The following is a 20,620-nucleotide window of genomic DNA, read 5'->3' on the forward strand; positions in this document are numbered from 1 at the left end:
CACCGAGTCAACCTCAGTTTGGCTTAATCTCCATGGACTTTCTGCCCTGCAGATAGATATTTATTAGTACACGTATCTTGTTTCCTTTCCAAGACCGCGATCTCTTTGAGGGTAGGAACGACCCGGTTGCCCAGCACAAAACACAAGAAGCGCTGGACTTTGCCGGCTGGACAAATGAAGTGGGGGGGGGGGGGAATGCTGGCGGGAGGAAGCCGACAAATTTGAGACTAGGGCAGCCTGAGCTAGAGATTCCTGTGAAGCGCGAAGCATCCAGCTCCGGAGTTACACGTTTTAAGGCGAAACCCAACAGAACCCTCCTCGCCCGCCCCTAGCAGGGAAAGGCAGGTGTCAGCCCTCTCGACCCGACCTGGCTCTGAGGACCTCACGTCAGCCCTCTGAGCCTGCCCTTGCCAATGCCTGACTCAATCCTAACGGCAGCCTCGGGCCGAAACCTAAACCGCCTCGTCCTCCATCTCAAGCAAAACTTCTGACTACACTCGGCTGCTTATTGCGGCCTCTTTTTCGTTCTTCTCCTCTTCGCTTGTGAGCACCATGAGAAAGGCGCGCGTGGGCCAGCCCTAGCTGGCAGGGTAGGCGGCGGGGGCGGGGGGGGTCCTGCGACCGGAAGCCGGAAGCCGGAAGTCGGAAGGGGGCTGTGAGGACGTGTTCGGAGGAAGCCGGAGCCGGACCCGGCGGGGCCGGCGACATGGAGCCCCTGTACCAACAAACGCACAAGTGAGGGCCGCGTTGGGGCGCGGGTGGGGCGAGCCAGGCCGGGCGAGGCCGGCCCCCCAGGTCGAGGCCTTGGTCGTACGCCAGTGCGGAGGCGAGACCTTTCGCCAGAGCGCTGCCGGGGCCAGTTCGGAAGTGCTTAAGCGCTGGCGGGATGACCAGGTCAGCCGGCGGACCGACAGCCCGGCCTGGCGCCCGGGGACGTTGAGTGGACGGCTGCAGGGATCTTCGACGCCGTGACTGCCTGCAGGGTGGGCTAGGTTAAGGGAAAGTCTTTACACCTACAAGTTACTGTACTTTGTCCGACATTTGCCTACTAGGTACTCTGAGTCGGTAGCGCTCGTGGGGAGACAGGGCCCCTGCACAAAGTTTACCGCTCAGCTGCGAAGTCGAAGCATGTAGGACAAGAGCTGTATTGTGTGGCAGGGTGGGGTGGAGGGTACGTGAGCCGTAGCAGCAGGATGAAGGATTCATCACTGGGAAGAGCCTTAGAAGTTTCATGGTAGCTCACAGCTTCGAAATGATGTCAGGCCCAGCTCTTGATGGATTCTCACTTAGTCCTCTTACACTGTGGCTTTTAAAAAACTTTTATTCTAAAAAAAAAAAAAAAAAAAGTTTCATTCTGAGTTGGTTTACACTAAAAATCATATTTTTCGGATCCAAAGAAATTGCTGAGCTAGTAGCATGCGTTATGAATGTTTGTTATTCATAATCAGGTTACAGGTTACCTTTATCGAAATCAAATTTGGGTTTAGTTTCTCATAACTTAAGTTTGTCATTAGTACTCTTGACGGATACGGCCCTGCATTTGTGGAACTTGCTGAGATGCACAGTTAAGGGTGGTAATAAGAGCCATAGCTATCTGGGTTTTTGTTTTGTTTTGAAGAAAGCTTAGTTTATATTTTATTATGGTAAAATACACATAACAAAACTTAACACTTAAAAGCTAACCATCTAATTTTAATTGTTACTGCCATTTAACTTGCCAGTTGAAATTTAAACCATCTCTAAGCATACAATTCATTGATCTTAAGTACATTCACAACGTTGTGTCATCTGCCCATCTCCAGAACTTGTCATCATTCCTAACAGAAACTCAATATCCATTAAGCAGTAGTTTCCCATTCCTGCCTTCCACAGGCTCTCTTAACTGCTGTTTTACTTTCTGTCTCTAAATTTGCCTGTTTTAGATATGTACGTGGAACAATACAGTACTTGTCCATGTGTGTCTGACTTAGTTCATTTAACTTAATGTTATCAGGGTTCACCTATGTTGCAGCAGGTATCAGACCGTGATCCTTTTTCTCTCACACACCCCTCACATTTTGTTAGTCATTCATCTGTAGATGGACACATGGGTGTTTCCATCTTGTGGTTATTGTGAACTATGCTACAATGAACATCAGTGTACAAGTATCTGAGTCCCTCTATTTTTTTTTGTGTGTGTGTGTCTCTACCTATCCTATTTTAATTGTTTGCAAGTTTTATGCCATACTTTGTGATAGAGACACAAATTGTGATAGAGACACAAATCATACTGCCAGTGCCTAGAAACAAAATAGGAAGCAACATCTCTAATGAAGTCACCACAAAAGAGATTCTTTGGAGTACTAGGAATAAGAGGATGGTGATCCTTATGTCTTTCATTATCTTAAGTTTGTGGGTGTCTTTCCCTTTAGTGATGAAGTGTTTGATTTGGGTGGGTGGAAACAGAATCAACTTTGTAATGGTATTAAAATGAGACAATTTTTTTTTTTTTACACTGGGGAATCTCTGTTCTCACATAAAATTATAGGAAAGAACTTTAAAAACTAAACCTGTGAGTCAGATGGAAAAAGGATGAAACAGAAAAGTATGCTCCTCATACTAAGAAATGATAGCTTTTATAATAGTACTGTGTGCTAAGTAGTACCTTGAAGTTAGTTTATAGTGTGCAGACTCATCCGGTTAATTTGATTAAAGCCTGTTGCTAAAGATTATGATCCAGGCCATGATCCAGGTTATTCTCAGGAGTAATTTTGTTGAGAGTCCCAGACTGAACCTGTTACTGTTGGACTAGGTAGCTGACCTGGTACCTATAAAAGTAATATAGGTAGCTCAATTTTATGTAGACTTAGGGAGAAGGGAAATGCCAAAAGGCTTCCTGAATATTTATGTAGTATAGATGAACAGCTTAGGTTGGCCTTGACCAAACTACCTTTGGGCTTTATAGACCCTGTAAGTAGCCAGTTTATTTATTTATTATTATTTTAAAAGATTTATTTATTTGTACATACAGAATTGGCTTAGAGGCCAGAGGTGTGGAGGCAGATTGGGGAGCAGAACAGGCAGAGATATGAAATAAACTGCTGAGAGGATCAGCGGGTGGAACAAGAGAGATCTGCTGTGCCATGTCAGTCACCTTCCTGGTCAGGATCAAACTTGTCCTGTAGTGGCTGCAATAGCTTCACAGTGCTGTGCTTTGCCACCAGGGAGGGCCCCTGTTTATTTATTTTAAAAAAATAGCTTTTTTGTGAAGGGAGAGAAGAGGAGAGGATGTTTGTGAAGATGTAAGTGGGCAGAAAGAGCTTCCATGCTTGCGAATTTTTTTTTTTTGGTCAAGGGTAAGCCTTAGAATCTCTGTGGGAAATGCTCAACTCTGCTATTAAAGCATGACAACCACAGATAATATGTAAGTATGTATTCCAATAAAACTTTATTTACAAAAGTAGGCAGTGGGCCAGATTTGGCCTGCCACTGTTAGGCCTTCTATCATTCAGTGAGTATGTATTGAGTGCCTATGTTCAGGCCCAATTCCCAGTGACTGCTGCTGAGCCCTCAAGGAATTTACCTTCCTTACGCTTCAGTATAGTCTGATCTGCCTTTCCACTTAAGTCCTTAACCAGAACTAGGAACTGGTTCTAGATCTCTTTGTCCTATTTTTCTCATCAGTAAAATTATAGTTTAAGTCTGGTTAAACTCTAAGGATCCTTCCAGCTTCATAATACTGATAATCAAGAGTCTTTAAAAGGACACTTAAAAAGGGTCTGGTGAATATCAGCTTAAATTTATTTACTGTAGTTACTACCTTTTGCAGTGTAGAAATTAATGAATGTTGCAGAGTTAACCCAACAGCAACTAAACATATTAATTTTTCTGGAGCTTTGAACCACATTGTAGTTATGTCATGTCCCCTAAAGTCCATTGGAATTAGATCAGCATTTAATTTCTGTATCTTTCAAGTTCTGTATCCTGAAAACTGCTGCCTGAAGAATAAATGAGCTGAAAAAAAGATGAACAACAGAATAAACATTTTATACTTAAATAGTATTATGGTAGAAGGAACTTTATAGAAGAACTAATAGCACACTTCTATTTTGGGGGACCCAGTGGTTGTAAAGATAACCACATTTGTTTTTTATGTAGTCCAGGATCTTCTGGTGTCCTGAAGCTTACTCTCCCCAGAGATTCTGATTCAGTAAATCTGGGTCACATGAAGCTCTGTTGTAACAAGGGCTCCCGGTGATTTTGATGAGCAACTGGGTTTAAAAAAAAACTTAAGATTAATTTTTCCTCTTTTTGATCTTACCTCCTGATAAGATGCTCATTTTGGTAAAGACAAGTGGGTAGGTAAAAATGACCAGATGTGTTCCTACTACTTTTATTTATTTTTTTTGATGTCAGGTTTTAAAAAAAAAGATTTATTCATGCATACAGAACTGGGGTACAGGCCAGAGGGTATTCACTAGAGACAGGATTGGGGGGTGGGTAGCACAGGCAGATGAATGAGGGGAGCAGCAGGCAAGACAGGAGAGGTCTGTTGGACCATGTGGGTCAGCTCTGGGGCTGGGGATCAAACGGAAGCAGTTGTGGCTAGTTGCAGTGCTGCGTTTTAACTCACTGCGCCACCAGGGAGGGCCCCCTACTACTTCTAAATAAAGTTAAGTGAAGCACCACACATAATCCTACAAAAGGTACCCCACATTTCCATATTGCATTAGTATATTTGGCCCTTTAAATATTTGTGATTATTAGCTCTGTGTGTTGCAGTTGAAAATGAATCACCAGAGAATTAAAGAGACTTGTTCAGAGTTTTAGCTGGTACATAATTGAACTGGAATTTCACTCTAGAACTCCAGAACACTGTTTCCTGTGCCTGGAGGTAGGTCATGTTCTAGTCTTGTTATATAGCATCTTTTCCATGACTCCATGTGTGTTGTCTAAATTCTCAGTTCAGTTTCAAGTTTTTCCACGTGGCATATACTAATTCCCACTGTGCCAGTCGTACTTGCTTTGTTGTTGTGCATTTATTTCCTCCCAGGTATGAAATGTGGCGATTGGAATCATTTTGGGACTGTTTCCTGTCTAGTTTATTCAAAGCAAATAGAGTTTGTATGGGGAAGGTTAGAAATAGTAGCCTGCAACTTCTTAAAGGTTACTCTATCTTAGAAAAGATTCAAATCCAGCCAAAAAATTTTAAATCATGGGGTTCAAAAATTCAAGGGGACTGGTAAGATCTCCCATTCCACCTTTTACTTTGGGAAGGAAGACACTTTCTAAAACCCAGCATGGTGCTTTATTTACAGTTAGAAAGACATGGAAACAACCCAAATGCCCAAAAGTGAATGACTGGATTAAAAAGATGTGGTACACACCTTATCCATATACACAATGGAATATTACTCAGCAACCAAAAGAAAAATTGCTTTTACAGCAACATGGATGGAGCTGGAAAAGATCATGCTTAGTGAAATAAGCCAGAAAGAAAAGGAAAAATACCGGATGGTTTCACTCATAGCAGGCGAGAAAATAATAATAATAATGAAAAACTATATACCAGAGACATTTTACGGATGTGAGTGGGGAATGGGATCAAAAACAGTGGGGGGAGGGAAGTGCACGGGACTATGGTGATGGCACACGGGTAATCTGGTGATGGGAAGCCCACGGGGATTACAACTGAGATGGAAAAAGGCACAGAATGATGTAAAAATAAACTATTGTATTATTTAAAACAAACAAACAAACAAAAACCAGCATGGTCTTGTTGAAACATACAGGAGCTCTTTTTTATTTTCTGCAAGAAAAACAGTTCATATTTGTTCTTTGTAGATGTGTGTGTGAAGCTATAATCTTTATCTTGAAATTTGTGCCTTTTGATGCTGAGTCTCCCTCTTCCTGTGTGGCAACTCGGAATAGCTGCCCCATTTGGGGGTTTTCTTTTCCCACAGACTTACTGTGACTAGCTTTTTAAAAAAAAAAAAAAAGATTTTTTATTTATGTGTATAAGACACTGGGGTGTAGGCCAGAAGAGGGAGCTGAGAGGATTCACCGGAGACAGTAGGGAACAGAACAGGTCGATCTTCTAAAGTGCACTGCCGAAGGAATTAGTAGGGAGAAAGAAGAGGTCTTCTGCACCATGTGGGTCAGCTCCCTGGCCGGGGCTTGAACTTGTTCTGCAGTGACTGGTGATAGCTTGATAGCAACGAGACTTGAACCCCTGTGCCACCAAGGAAGCCCAGGTGACTAGCTCTTTTGATCATTCCTCTCCATGACCTGACCTCTAAACTCTTCCCCAGTCATCTGTTCATCTTCTGTTGGGGGAAACGTGTGATAGAGGTGGCTTTAACAAAGGCTTCCCAAATTGAATGCCATCCTGTACATTTGACCTTCTTTTAAAAATATGAAGTCTTGGCCCTCCCTGGTGGTACAGCGGGTTAGGACGCAACACTGCAAGTGAGCCGCAGCCACTTCAATGCGAGTTCAATCCCCGTCCCAGAGGTGACCCACAGGGAGCAGCAGACCTCTCCTGATCTGCCCACTGCTCCCCTCAGCAGTGTACATCGATCTTCCTGTTCTGCTCCCCACTCTGTCTCTGGTGAAGCCTCTCACCCCCTGCACCTCTGACTTGTACCCCAGTTCTGTATACATAAATAAATAAATCTTTAAAAAAAAGAACTATTAAAAAAATCTAAAGTTGAAATACTTTATGTCCCTAAGAAATTTCTTCTTAGTGTTTTAGCCTAAGTGAGAAATGCTAATATTTGGTATGTGTTGCAATATCCTAACCATTCAGTTGAGCACAAAATCATGTATATTTCATAACCATAATTTGATTAAAAAAAATATTGAACAAAACAGTGCCAAAGATGGTCCTGTGGTGGTAGGGGAAGTCTTCCTTGGCTCCTTTTGGGTGCCACTGTTGAGCCTGCCATGAGTCCCTCATTCTAAAATTTCTGAATATTTGTCAGTGTCATGGGAGAAATGTGGCCCCTCATTGTTTTACATTGGTATTTCCTTGTTACTAGTGAAGTTGAGTTTCTACATGTATTTGTTGACCATTTGGGTTTTCTTTCTTGTCAGTTGCCCTTTGTCCATTTTATAAACATTGATTTGTTTGACTTTTTCTATTGACTCGTAGCAGTTCTTTATATTTTCTAGATGCTCCTCTATTGTTATCTGACAAAGATAACTTCCAGCACTTGTCGGACATTTTTATGGTCCCTTTGGTGTAGTTTTTTGTTTAATGTCTCTTGTTTTAGCAGTCTTGTCTTTGTTTGTAGGATTGGGAGGGTATAATTTTTTTTTTTTTTTTATCTAAGAAATCCTTCTTTAGCCTGAGGTCATCATATGCAGTCCTGTATATCCTTTGGGAAGTTTTAATGTCTCGCCCTTTACATTTAGGTTTTAATTTAACCACCTCAGAGGAAACCGTCCTCTAAGTTTGCTTTTGCCTATTTATATATGTGTATATATAAGGCATCTTTTTCCATAGGGATAGCAAATTGAGTGGCAACATTTATTGTAGTCAGTCATTCTTTCAGACCCGTTTAATTCCCCAGATACGCGAGACTGTCCCTGGCCTCCGTCTGCCCTTGGGTTGGGTCCAGGTTAGGGTCAGGGTCAGTTTCAGTTTGTCCTCTCACTGCTACCATATTACTTTGACATTATGACTTGGCAGTAAGTCTGGTGGGACAAGTCGTCATCTTCTTCAGAGTTGTCCCGGCTGTTCTTGGCCCCCTGCTAAAAGTTATGTTCCTGTCCTTGTTGATACTGCCACCCGCTTTTAGACGTGCTCAGCGGCCGAGCTTACCTCCCTGCACATCGTACCTTTGGTGGTGTCCTGACGGTCCTGTCAGTGTCCCCTCCGTCCTCCAGAGCTGATTCACAGTTGCGCTGACCCGGGCGTCATCTCAAGCTGCCCTCATGTCTCCACACGTATTCCGAAGTGTGACGACCTCCCTTATCAGGCAGACACCTGGCCTCGCATAACCCAGTAGTGACACTGGTTGCCTCGCAGGCCTGTGGGGTCCTCCGAGGGCCAGGGGGTCATTAGTGAGGTGCCATGGGTCACGTTTGGGCCTGCAAGGAAGCCTAGGGGGGAAATCAAGAGTCTAGATTTGGGCTCACAAGTCACATCAGTAAATTTGGAGTCACAGTGAGGAGGCTCACACTGGAGGGTGTTTGCAGACCTCTCCCAAAGGGTTGGGGATTATGTCAGAGCTCAGCAGGCTCCCTCCATCCGGCTCTACAGCAGAGGGAAGCACCAGAAGCCACTTGGGGACATTGATCATGGGGGAATGCTAGGAAGAGCTCTGAGGGTAAACTGGCCAGGGCTCTGGGGAACCTCCAGACAGTGCTTCGGGGCCTGCTGACCAAAACCGTGCCAGCGATTGGGGTACCGTGTAGCATTTCCAAGGAGATGGTAGTCTCTGGTATTCCCATCTTTCAGGGCCTCCCTCTGGTGGTTTCCTCCAGCTGGTTGTCACACCCCCTCCCCGCTGTGACCCTAATTTTCCAGCACCCAGCCTGCTGATAATCCACGTGGTACACCGTTGTGCCTTTTTGTATATCATTTTCTTCCTATTTTTCTTCACCACATGATGTTCAGAACCCCCTTCACCCACTAAACTCCCTTTCTCAGCTCGGCCCCAGTCACACACCTTTGCCCCTCAGCAGTCTGTTTGTTTACACTTCTGTGTGTGTTAATGTTTCCTTAAGTCTTCTTGGAACTTTGCAAGTCCGTCTGTGTTTCTCAAGGACAAGGATTATATCTCTCTCACCCTTTGACTCTTCCCTAGTACAGAACAGTGTTCAGCACATTGGGTCAAAGAACAGAAAGTGGGATTGGCTGGGTCCAGATGGTAGCTTATCACTTGTGTGAACTTGAGCAAATTACACAACCTTCTGGGCTTCACTTGTCTTATTTATAAAATGAGGATGATAAAAATATCCCCATAGGGTTTGACTTTGTTGCAGATCTTACAGGTGGTAAGCACTCAAATAAATGCTGCCTAGAATTACTAATACAACTGCTAACTGTTAGAAACACTTGACCTGAAGTGTCACGAATTCTACAGTTTGGTGATGCTATCAATTTAAATCAATTAAGTGTTGATATCAGAAAATGTGTCTTTCCTAACTGAAGTGCTGTTTACTCCTGTCTCATTCATTTCCTCCCTCTTTCTTGGATAGGCAGGTCCACGAGATCCAGTCTCACATGGGACGCCTGGAGACAGCAGACAAGCAGTCTCTGCACTGTGAGTAATTAACTGTGGAGACCAGAGTCCTCTCTGATGACACGGTGCTAATGGGCTGGGTTTCCTGACTGCATTTCGGCCTCGGGGGCTTAATGACTCAGGGTGGAATGAGTTCTCTTGTTAGAATGGCCAGAAAAACCCTATGGCAAAATCACTGATTCCCCTGATTGTGCCTTTGGAATCCCACCAGTCTAACCCCCCATTACCCCTCCACTCAACCTGACACGGCCCTGTGAGAATGGAACTTCTCGCCTCCATCTGTCTTAATCTAATTATGGAGTCCTTAGAGGAATGTACGCCATAAAAATTCAGAGATGTTTAACTGGAATTGGTCATTTCTTCTGAGCTGAGGACTCAGAAGAAAAGCTGAGGGCTTTTCAGGAGGATTATTTAAAAATGAATAGTAATATTAATTAGTTCAGTTCCCACATCGTGGTTCTTTTGAGAAAAAATGTTACTTTAGGTTTTCTAGTTTCTTTGCTACTATAAGGAAAGGTCCTGTATCTTACTGGGCCGTACAGACACTGCTGGTTCCCCCCCCCATACTTTAGGGGAGTCCGCCTCACCTCGCTGCTTGGCCAATACTATTTCTCCTGTTTTCTCATGTCTCCTTCCTGTAGCTTCAAAAGCATCTCCTCTCTTGGTTCTCTGTCCTGTCTTGTTCTCATCTAAGCAGTGTGTGCTAGCTGTAGGCTGCCCGGAGAAGAGGCTCTGCTGTCTTTACTCTTTCTTTGTGGGGCATGACGTAGTGTGCAAGCTGGCTCCGGTGCAGTCTCCTTTCTGTTCATCAGATTTGTTTCCTTCCCAGCAGTCCCATTGCTACCTGATTAGAAATGGAAAGTGGTCATTTTGACTGGTTTTCAAAAGGGATAAGGAAAATGACTGTATTTATCATATCTTCACCTCTGCGGATTCTCTCCTGGGTCTTTTCCTGTTGATACATGGTCTATTTTTGGGTTGCCAGCATCAGGTCGTTCCCCCCCCCAACCCTCTAGAAGGCCTTAGAGCAGCTCTACTGTGTTTCTCACACTAATCTACCCCTTTGTACCTTTTTCTTAAACCTCATTCCTACAGGAAATTTAATTGACAATATTTTTACTAGATATTTGTAATTCCTAGCTCAGAATAATCTCAAAGGAAAAGCGATCTCATTCTGCATTTTGCCAAAATAATCACTTGGACACCCTTAAGTGTTAGTTTTATTTTCCAAATACCTTTCTACAGATTTTCAGCCTTAAAAATATATATATATTGTTATATATATATTGTTATAGAATTAACAGATGTGTATTTGAAACAAGATTTACAGAATCACTTGAGTGTTTTTCATTATTCATTATGTATTTGTCTTCTTTTGAAATACCTATTTTTTAGTTAATGGATCTGGAACAGAGATATGTTTGATTTAGCATTCTGATTTAAGTTCACGATTTCTTTTCCAGTAATTTTTTTTTTTCTTTTGTGCAGTAGTAGAAAATGAAATCCAAGCAAGCATAGACCAGATATTCAGCCATCTGGAACGTCTGGAGATTCTGTCCAGCAAGGAGCCTCCTAACAAAAGACAGAATGCCAAACTGTGAGTGCTGACCCCAGCTTTCTCCCAGGGGAGGCTATCGAATATTCCAGAGATCCACTTATACATTGAAAAACTGAGACTGTGCAGAGGTAAAGCACAATTCTGTTCGAGTGATACTCCCTCAAAATGAACAGTTTGTGAGATTAGTGGCTCAGAACTCTGTGTCTCCTTTACCTCTTTGGCCTCATGTTGAAATTCGGTCTCCAGTGTCTGTTTCCTGACCAGACCCACGGCCGCTGGAAGCCTGACGCTGCAAGGACATTTTACTCTGCCCTTTGGGTTCCCACTACATTCTTGGGCCTAAACGAAGTCTTGCTCTTAATCACTTCAATCAGTGCATTTATAATGAAACACCGACCTCATGCTTTGATACTCCCCCATAACATTAAAATGAAACCACCCTTACCACCTCCACTCCAGCACCTGCTCCCAAAAGCTGTATGAAACTCTGTGGATGCTTTACACCAGAGATGCCCTTGGGCTTCTAGGAGAGCAGCATAATCCATATAAGGTCAGCAGGAGGTCAGTGGACCTGCTTCCTGTCACCTGTTCCTTGTCATGCATCCAGAAGCAGAGACCAGCAGATATTTATGTAAAGCTGCTGGAGTCCCGTGTGCTGCCACTCTACTTTAGTCACAAACTACTTCTTTATTGTTAATATTCTTGATCAAAATCAGGTTATTGAGGGGGTCTGGGACCGGGAACACGGGATATTGTAGAGTGGTATGGGGGAAAGTTAGGAAGCCTCTTTCCTGAAGGCAAAGCCAGGCCACCTCAAATTGTCCCATGCTGGGTTCCTTGAACTTAATCTCTCTTCATCAATTCCAGTCGTGTTGACCAGTTAAAATATGATGTCCAGCACCTGCAGACTGCTCTCAGAAACTTCCAGCATCGGCGATTCACAAGGGAGCAGCAGGAGAAACAGCGAGAGGAGCTTCTGTCTCGCACCTTCACCACCAACGTAAGCCAGGCACCTGGGTGGGGGTCTGCTCCCAGCTTGCTGAAGCTGGGGACTCAGGTCTCTGAGCTTCGTCCTTCCGGGGGATGTTGAAAGCACACTGCTGAGGAGAACAACCAGAAATGCTGGTGGACTTGGTGCATTGCTGCAGAGACTGGATCTAGACAGGGAGTTTCTTTGTCTAACACAAAAACCTGAAGAGGAAGCAGTTAAATGAGAGAATGAAAGGTGAAAATGACCTGGTTTGACCGGTCCAGGGCCGAGGTGGAAGTTCACATGGTGAGGACTTTTTTCTGGTCAGATAGAGACAGATGATTAGAACTTAGAGCGTTCGCAGTGAGGGCAGTGCTCGGAGGCTGCCTCCGGGCGCTGCTGTTGTGCTGTGTCTGTGTGCGGCTCCCGTGTCAGGCGCATTAAAATACTTCTGCCCCTCGTCCTCGTCTGAGCAGTAATTTGGAGGAATTTGTTAACAGATACTTCATTTTAGATGGATTGCTTGACTTGAGCCTGTCTGAAGGTGGCCTGTTGGTTTGCTTGTTTGATTTCTTAGCACACATCACCCCTGCCCTCGGGCCTCAGGGTCACTTCCTGCACTTGGCACCAGAAGGCGCTGGCTTCTCTCATGTCCTGCGTGACATACTCCATCTAGTAAGGTGGGTTGTGGGTTGGGTTTTTGTTTGTTTGTTTATAGAGGAGTTTGTTATCTGAAAGAGGCCTGGGCTTTTGAAACCTGCCATTGTAATTCGCATCAGTTCCTGCTTTGCAGATGTTTGATTCCCTTTCCTATAGCTACACTTTTAGTAAATTTCCGTTTTCATTTTTCTAAAGTAAGCAGTCAGGTGACAGTGATTCGCAGTTCAGAACTGTGGTAAAGATGTGTTGGTGGTATCGTGGCAAGTGGAGCCACCTGTTAGAAATGTAACAGGCTACATGACACCCTGAAAGATGTCAAATGTCGTCTAGGTTTTAAAGAGTTACAGCATCGGGGATCCAAGCCTTTTTTAGGTCAGGGATGATCTAAATTATTTTCTTTCCAGCCTGATGTGATACTGTGCATATAGCATCCCTTAATAGAAGTTGATTGTCAAATGAATTTCTTCCTGGTCGTAGTATGATCTGGAACTACAGTATTTTTGCAAGAAAATGGCCCACCAGCCACACCGTTCAGGCTAAACTGCATCCTGTAAATTCTTGTCTAGTAAATGAAGGGAAGTCTCCATGCATTCAAACACCGACCCGTTCACTGACCCCCTGAGCATTGACTCTGTGCAGAACACAGTTGTATTAAGTGTTACAGTAAAGTATAAAAATAAAAAGACCTGACTCTTTCCTGTGGGGCACTGGGGGGGGTGGGGGCTTGAAATCATCTATGAAAAGTGATTCTAAACTTGCACAGCTAGGAAAACGCAGCTTATCCTCTCTGTGATGGTTGAAAGTGATAGAAGTGTCACCGGGGCGACCGGTCTGGTCCTCAGAAGGTGAGGGGAGAACAGAGCTGCAGCCGCTGGCGACTGGCTTCTGTGCAGCTCACTCCCAGAGGGCAAGTCCAGCCCGGGACTGGGCTTGGTGTTTCTCCACACCCGATGGTTGGGAGGGCGGCACCACACTCACTACTGGGGTTCATGCCCCACAGGACATCCTGGAGCTCTTCGTGAGGTTGACAAGTTACTCTTCCTCTCCGGACCTCAGTTTCTTCTCCGAGCGGGTACTAGAGTGAATCCCTCCGACGCGTAGAGTGAGGCCTGAGCAAGCCTGTGGAGGAGCATGCGGGGCAGAAAGCTCTTGGTCATTTTCAACTTTTCTCCTTTCATGTCTTAGCAGACTTTTTTCCTGCCTGCCTGGAACCTCCTCCCTTGAATCCTGTTAGGCTTTCGGTAGGACTCACAGCCTCTTCTGTCCTCACTCAGCCTCAGTCTGCTTGGAGGGATAGGCTGTAGAGAAAATGGGTGAAGAACACAAGCAAACTGTGAACACTGTGTTAAGAGGAAGCCAAGTAAAGGATGCTTGGCAGAAGCTGCATCAGTGAGTAGTCAGGAAGCTTTCAGGATCAAGCCTGTAGCGTTCCTCCTCAGTGGGGGTGATGATCCAGAGGCAAGGCTTAATAGCACTTGGATCGCAGAACTTACTTGTTGAGTGACAAGTCTGAGGAAAATTCTTCTTCCTCTGCATGAAAGGAGGCCTAGATCTTTGCCCCAGTGCCACAATTTGCTTACTTCTCTGTTAGTTTCCTCTCATTCTTGTTCTGTCGTCATCCTGGCTTTCAGGCATTGCCCAGGGCAGTCAGGTGCGGTGGGACTCCAGGAGCTGACCAGCAAGCAGAGTTAATCAAGTGCCTGCATTTCCTTCACAGGATTCTGACACCACCATACCAATGGATGAATCGCTGCAGTTTAACTCCTCCCTCCAGAAAATTCACCACGGCATGGATGACCTCATTGGAGGCGGGCACAGTATTTTGGAGGGACTGAGGTCCCAGAGACTGACCTTGAAGGTGGGGGACAGGGAAAAGGCCTCTCATTTGGCCTCATCCAACAGCTTGATATTTGTGTTTACAACATTCTGATTTCGAATCCCCAAATTGTGGCACTGGGGTGGTGAGATGCAGCCCTCGAGTTTGGGGTCCTTCATATTGGAGCTGAATCACGGTGACTCCACAACTGTCCAAATCCCTTGACTGGTAGGAATTTCTCGTGCTTGCCGTGAACCCTCACGTGTTGTCGCTTGGTGTCCAGGTCTTTCCCATCCACTGACCTTGTCATGAGAGTAGCCGCTGCAGGAAGAAGCAGGAGGCCGAGAGATCTGTCGCGCCTGCTACCCTCGGGAGGGCACCGAGGCTGTGCGCAGGGCCTCGCGCTCGGCTGGTTCTCTGGAGGCCCCTGCTGTAAACTCCCACAGCCCAGACCTTGCGTGGCAGTGACTGCGTCCCTGTAGGTGGGGCCTTCCAGGCTGACTAGCAGCAGAAGCTTCTAGAGCGCATGGTGGTGAGCCCAATGACTCGCCCCTCTCTAGGCCAGGTATTCCTAGAAGCCCTGCCCCACTGGCTGAGACTCAAACCCCCGGGGAGCGGCTTACAGAAACATTACACACTCTGATGTCAGTCATGGGGTTTTAGCCTCAGCCCTTTTCCTGTATCAAGCCTGATGGATAATTGGGTGTGGGCTCTGCCTATTATCAGGGTGTGGTCTCCTGTGAACGAAGCACTCCCAGCCACTAAGCTGTGAGAAACAGTCACTTGGAAGCAGGGTTTTTATCTAAGTTTTTCTTGGACCACATTGAGCCTGTCAGCCCCACAGGACGTCGGCACATTTCTGCCATCTTTACCAGGGAGAAGGTCAGGCGGCCCCAGTGACTCTTGACCTCCTGCTGACGACTGTGGTGCTTCCCGGGGCTTCCCAGGGTCTTCGAGAGCGGTTCCGCCAGCCTCATGGTGGCCACTGTTCACAGCAGCCACCTGCAGTAATTCCAGCTACTGGCCGCCCTGTCTTTGGGAAACTGCTGGCCTCGGCCTCCTTCCCGAATCTCAGAAAAACAGCAAACAAGGCTCACCACATCACACAGTGTGGCCGGTGGGGGAGTTGGAGCTTACAGAAAGCTGTGTCCACTTCCTCCCACAGGCCGGCCTCTGGCACCTGCTGCCCCTGCACCGCCAGCAGAAGGGAGGTGTGGGCACCTGGAGGGCGGGAGGCTGGAATTTGAGGTCTCTGATTGTTTGCCTCATGCTGCCGCCACCACCTGTCTCCTCAGTTGCCCTCCGCCCACTCCCACCCGATCTCGTCAGGGAGTGTTTGTGCTTTGGCCATTTGAGTGGAATATAGAGCATGAAGGAACTGGCTCTGCTTTGGGGAAATTTGTGGTTGAAAAGGATACATTTTTTGAAATGTGTGGTAACTTCTAGGTGATTTAAGAAGCCTAAACCTCTTACAATGACGAAGTGATCTGCACTTGCAGAACTAAGCAGGACCTTTACCAAGAAGCTAAATTTTATCATCACTGTCATGGCGGGGAGACGTGGTCTCCGGCAGCAATGAAGTTTGGCTTGAGAGATCTCCCCTGATGAGCTTGTTAATCATTGTCTGGGCAGAAATTCCGTTTTGAATTGCTGTCCCTGATGCCTCGCAGTCTCATTCCTACTGAGTGTGCATTTAAAAAAGCAATACAGGGGTTTGGGTCAGAGGCATTTAGCGCCGTGTGTGTAAGTAGCTGGGGTCTGCCCAGCGTGTAGATCTGTTACTTCAGAAGAAAATGTTTTGTAATAAGATTGAAAAGCAGAGTGGTGGGCTGGGTCGTTTGGACTGTTGGCTTAGGAATAAAGTGCCCTTGTGTTCTCGGTGGCGGCTAGTGACATTCATGTAGAGGATTTGGGGCCATTGTGTTGTGTCTGCTGACTGTGTCTGTCGCCCCTTCTTGCCACTTCACCCCCTCTTGTAAACATGGACTCTGGACCCCCACACAGCAAAATCCCCCGGGTTTCTGCTCTTACTAAGTGAACAATAGGCTGATAGCAAGGATTTTGCCTTTTTTAAGTAAAACATTCGTATTTAAATTGTCATTGTGGTCTAATTTCCATGCAGTGAGATGTACAGACCTTACTTGTATGGGTCATTGAATTCTGAAAAGCACGTACACCTTTGTAAGTCGTGCTGCCGCTGAGGCAGAGGCTGTGCTCATCCCCCCAAAGATCCTTTGAGGATTTCTCACTCCGTCTCCCCCTACCACCCCAGGCAAACACCGTTCCAATTAGTGCTCTATAAATTAGTCTTGTCTGTTACTGAACCTCACATAGAGGTATTCAAAGCCCTTTCCTGTGTGCCTTCTTCCTCTCCGTGTCTGCCTGGCTCGTGCTGTGCTTACTTGGAGGCTGAGTCCTCGTTGGTCTGGCTGCGCAAGCAGAACTCAGGACACCTCTCCCCACTCTGGGTGATGTACACCGGATGGTATCCAGGGGCTGGGTGTGTTTTTCCCTAGGAACTATCATAGTTTTAGCTTTCATACACAGCTCTGTGGTCCATCTTATATAGATTTTATATGATATTATGAGTCAGAGTTTTTTTTAATACATACCTGCTCGAAATGAGACAGACATGCAGTATGCATCTGATATTTAGCGTGTAGCTGGTTGCTCCAGCATGTTTGTGTAAAGGGTTTTCTTTCCCCCTTGCTTTGCTCAGTCCTTGATCATGAATCATTTGACCATGTGAGAGTAGATCTTTTTCACTTTAAAAGATGCTTTTGTGTGCTTCAGTCATAACCAAGAGACTGTTGGTAAAGCCCCATCTCTTGATGACATTCGCCTGCCCTGGGCAAAGCAGGTTGATCTTTGTTGTTCTCTTTCCACCTGCCCAGGGGACTCAGAAGAAGATCCTTGACATCGCCAACATGCTGGGCTTGTCCAACACGGTGATGCGGCTCATCGAGAAGCGGGCTTTCCAGGACAAGTACTTTATGATCGGCGGGATGCTGCTCACCTGCGTGGTCATGTTCCTCGTGGTGCAGTACCTGACATGAAGCGGCCGGGCCCAGCGGCTGAATGTGCCCACTGCGTGTGAGTGTGTATGAGTGTGTGTGGGAGAGCGAGGGAGCCCAGGGGCTGCCTTTTGAAATGTACGCCTGCCCTAACTGTGAAGACCACTCAGAAGCAATTGTGATCTCTAACCTATGGGAGTTTCAAACTCTGTTTTCTGGGACATCTTGGAGGGAAGCTAGTGCCGCCAAGATGCATGGTGCTTAGGAAGTGAACAAAGTACCTGGCCTCTCATGCTCACTCTCCCTGAGGGAGGAAGAAATGTAAGGGGAGACAGAGGGTGGGGGAGGGGAAGAACAGCACATAGCTGGTGCGTCCTGGGGAGCCTTGCAGACGGCTGCCACACTTTGTAGCCACCGGCCTTTCTGGCTCCTAATGGAGAGCGGAGCAGAATCAGAGATGGGGGCGGGGGGAGGTCTTCTTTTCCTGCATCCTCATGACAGGCTTAGTCCATGCGCTTGCTGCTAGCTGCTTCCCCTCCCCACTCCCAAAACGATGTGCAGATGACTGACAGCTAACAGTTCCTCGGAAGCAGCTACCCGGAAGGAAGCAGAGGCATTGGTACCATTGCGACACCAAGTGAGATTTACCGTTTGACAGTGTCGGGTGTTTCTCCTCTCCTCAGAGAGACCAGTGTTACTCCCTGGGAGTCATCAGCCTGGAGACCCCAGTCATTGATTTGCCCCCCGGTAGTTAGTAGAATGGCTGCTGTGTAACATTCCAAGACTGAAGAGTGGCCCCTACGCCCAGGCTTCAGCCAGCCTCTGCCCCTTCCAAAGTAGCTGTGAGCTGAGGTCAGTGGGTTGTCTGTTACGGCCTCACCTCCAGTTTCAGCATCTCTGGTTTTTTGGATTTTTCCCTTCCTTGAAGTATGTCAGCAACTGCCAGCAAGTCCCGATCTTGCTGAGGCAGGGTAGCAGTGCCACCCAGCCACCCCGGTGTGGCCGTCTTGAGACTCTCTCAGGGCCAGGACCTTCCCCTCTCTGACCAGCTCCGAAGCCCTGGTGTGTTACGGGGTTTGTGTGAAGCCTGCCTGTTGAACGTGATGGCTTAATCACCCACTGGCCCAGAAAGACCTGGTCAGCATATGGGTTTACCTGCGACAGGTCCTGTTGGCTCTAGGCTCAGTAATCTCAGAGTGAAACAAAATAGTACTCAGAATTCCCCAAAAGAACTGAAACCTGATCAGTATTCACCCCACCTCTGTTGTCGCATCCCACCTACTTCCTGTTTCTTGTCACTTGAACTCTCCTTTCACATCCCACCTCCCACCTGTTTCTGCAGCAATATTGGTCATTGAGCACATGTGTGCCATAGCTCCCAGTTTGCCGAGTGTTTTCTTAATTGTCAGATTTTTACTTGAGTTTTCTGAGTACTGATCCATGTGGGGTCCCCATTGCTTACTCCCGTGGCCCCCTCACCTCCACTCTATGATCCCTTCATAAAGGGGTGAGAGAAAGGCAGGTGGGCAGGAAGGTTGAGACAGCGTCAGACCTAAAGCAGTCTGACTTTCCATCACACCCAGTACCCCTGCCATCCCACGGACCCAGCCTCAGGCACTTAGTCATCCATAAGATGGACGCGCAAACTCGGAACTGGCTGCCCCATCCGCTGGCACCTGAGGGTCCTCTAGACGGCGCCGCCTGCAGGGAGCAGCTAAGCCATTGGGGCTGGACTCCAGGAGGCAGAACTCCCCGGCCGGCCGAGGCAGCATCGCGCTCTAGAATACACCAGTGTGTTTTCACACCTGCCTTCATAGTGATTATCGACCTGGGTGAGGCCTTCTGAGATGCTGCGGTTCCAGAGAAGATTCTCCCTGTGCGTAATAAAAATTATGGAGGCAATTTGTGAGTCTTCGCCGCCTGGGCAAGGGAGCTATAGCCACGGTGTGTCTGGAGATGAAGAGGCACGGGGGTTGCTGTGTCCTTATCCAGTGCCTTCTCCACCTCCCAGAGAAGCAGCCTTGGCCTTACTGGGTGTCTCAGCCCCTGGAGTGTGGGGGAGGGTCCGAGCCGGGAGAGGAGTGCCCTCTAGTGGATCTGAGGTGAATGCTGGGGGTGAGCTGGTGCAGGCTCCTCAGTGAAGGCAGCTTCTGTGACTGCACAAGACTTTGGTATGCAGCTTGTGCCCCTGGCTTAAGACAGGTGCTTTGTCAAGGAGCTCGGGAATCTCTTCTTTCCTTGGGCCTTTACTCCAGCAGTGACCGCTTTTAGGAAAGTGGGGTTCAGGCTAAGTAAGCAGGAAAGTCTTGATTTTATATCTGAATTCTCTGCTAGGTATTTTCTCAAGTCTGCTGCCCTAATGAATTTAAGTGAATGATTTGTAAATTTGAATCTCCACCCATTGTTTTTGAAGCACATCAGTTGAATAAAGTTGACATTTATTTTATTTAGAAAATTATATTTTGCAAAGGAATGTGACATTGTTACAACTAATGACCCTGTTTTTTAAAGGTTTGTAGGCCAGAGATTCTCAAACTTTTGCTCTGTGACCAGAGGCTGGGCTGGCTGCCTCAGAAGCCACTGGCAAGCTTTTATACATTCACATTGCTGATGCCTCTCCCAACTCTGAATAAGAATAGTTTTGTAAGTCTCTAAAGTAATTCTCATGTGTGTATTTTAGAACCACTGACCCTTAGGTAATCAAAGGTATTGTTTTTGAAAATATTTCCTACACTAGTTCAGCATGTAATTGTGAAGAGCAAAACTTGGTCCAAAATAGAGTCTTCATTGTTTACATTCTGTCTTATTCCAGAAGAGATTTGAGGAAACTTAGAGGAAATCATTAGACCAGTGAAATAAAAAAAGTGAGAGCCAGATCAAACCCAGGTAGCTTGTCAGTGCTCAGAAACCGTGCAAGTCATGAAGCCAGGCAGAAATACTCTGGGAAGTCCCTGGTTTGGCTTTGAGCCCCAGCAGCGCAAGAAGAGAGCGAAGTGTGATCTGTTACTGGGGGCGGAGGAGGCGCAGGGTGTCCAGGGGAAAACCCAGGCCTTTAACAGCTGTCTGACTGCCAGCTTCCTGCTGCCCTACTGGAAGTCTGGCCCAGTTATTTTGCAGGTACTGCCCCTGTGGTCTTTTTGAGTGAGGTTCCGTTACCCCTCTGCGAAAGAGGAGACTGAGCTTTCATGATTGTTAAGGCCTCACAGGGGTCTCAGAGGAGCTGGCCCATCTGCCTAGCTTCCAGCTCACACTCAGCCACTGCACCTGTCTGCCACCTGAGCCTGGTCTTGCTGCAGGGCCAGGGGCATGTGTTGCACCATACAGGAAAGTAGAAGGCATGGGGGAGAAGAGGGGAAGCTGCACTTGGGGTTT

At 46.6% G+C, this 20,620-nt stretch overlaps 1 protein-coding gene across 2 annotated transcripts; it reads left to right on the forward strand.

Moving 5' to 3' along the window:
• Positions 1–641: 641 nt before the first annotated feature.
• On the forward strand, positions 642–20,014 carry GOSR2 (golgi SNAP receptor complex member 2). Of its 2 annotated transcripts, none has more exons than XM_004684068.1 (6): positions 642–735; positions 9,187–9,251; positions 10,719–10,827; positions 11,656–11,788; positions 14,136–14,276; positions 17,129–17,433. In XM_004684068.1, exons 1-6 carry the CDS (start codon positions 707–709, stop codon positions 17,288–17,290), a joined length of 639 nt encoding a protein of 212 aa, XP_004684125.1. In that variant the 5' UTR covers positions 642–706; the 3' UTR covers positions 17,291–17,433. The 2 variants fall into 2 exon arrangements, with proteins under 2 accessions (XP_004684125.1, XP_012582096.1); XM_012726642.1 differs by having other exon boundaries at positions 648–735; positions 10,722–10,827; positions 17,129–20,014.
• The last annotated feature ends 606 nt before the right edge of the window (positions 20,015–20,620 follow it).

The sequence above is a fragment of the Condylura cristata genome, unplaced genomic scaffold (genome assembly GCF_000260355.1).
Source record: "Condylura cristata isolate star-nosed mole 26May11 unplaced genomic scaffold, ConCri1.0 scaffold00017, whole genome shotgun sequence".
NCBI classification, from domain to species: domain Eukaryota; kingdom Metazoa; phylum Chordata; class Mammalia; order Eulipotyphla; family Talpidae; genus Condylura; species Condylura cristata.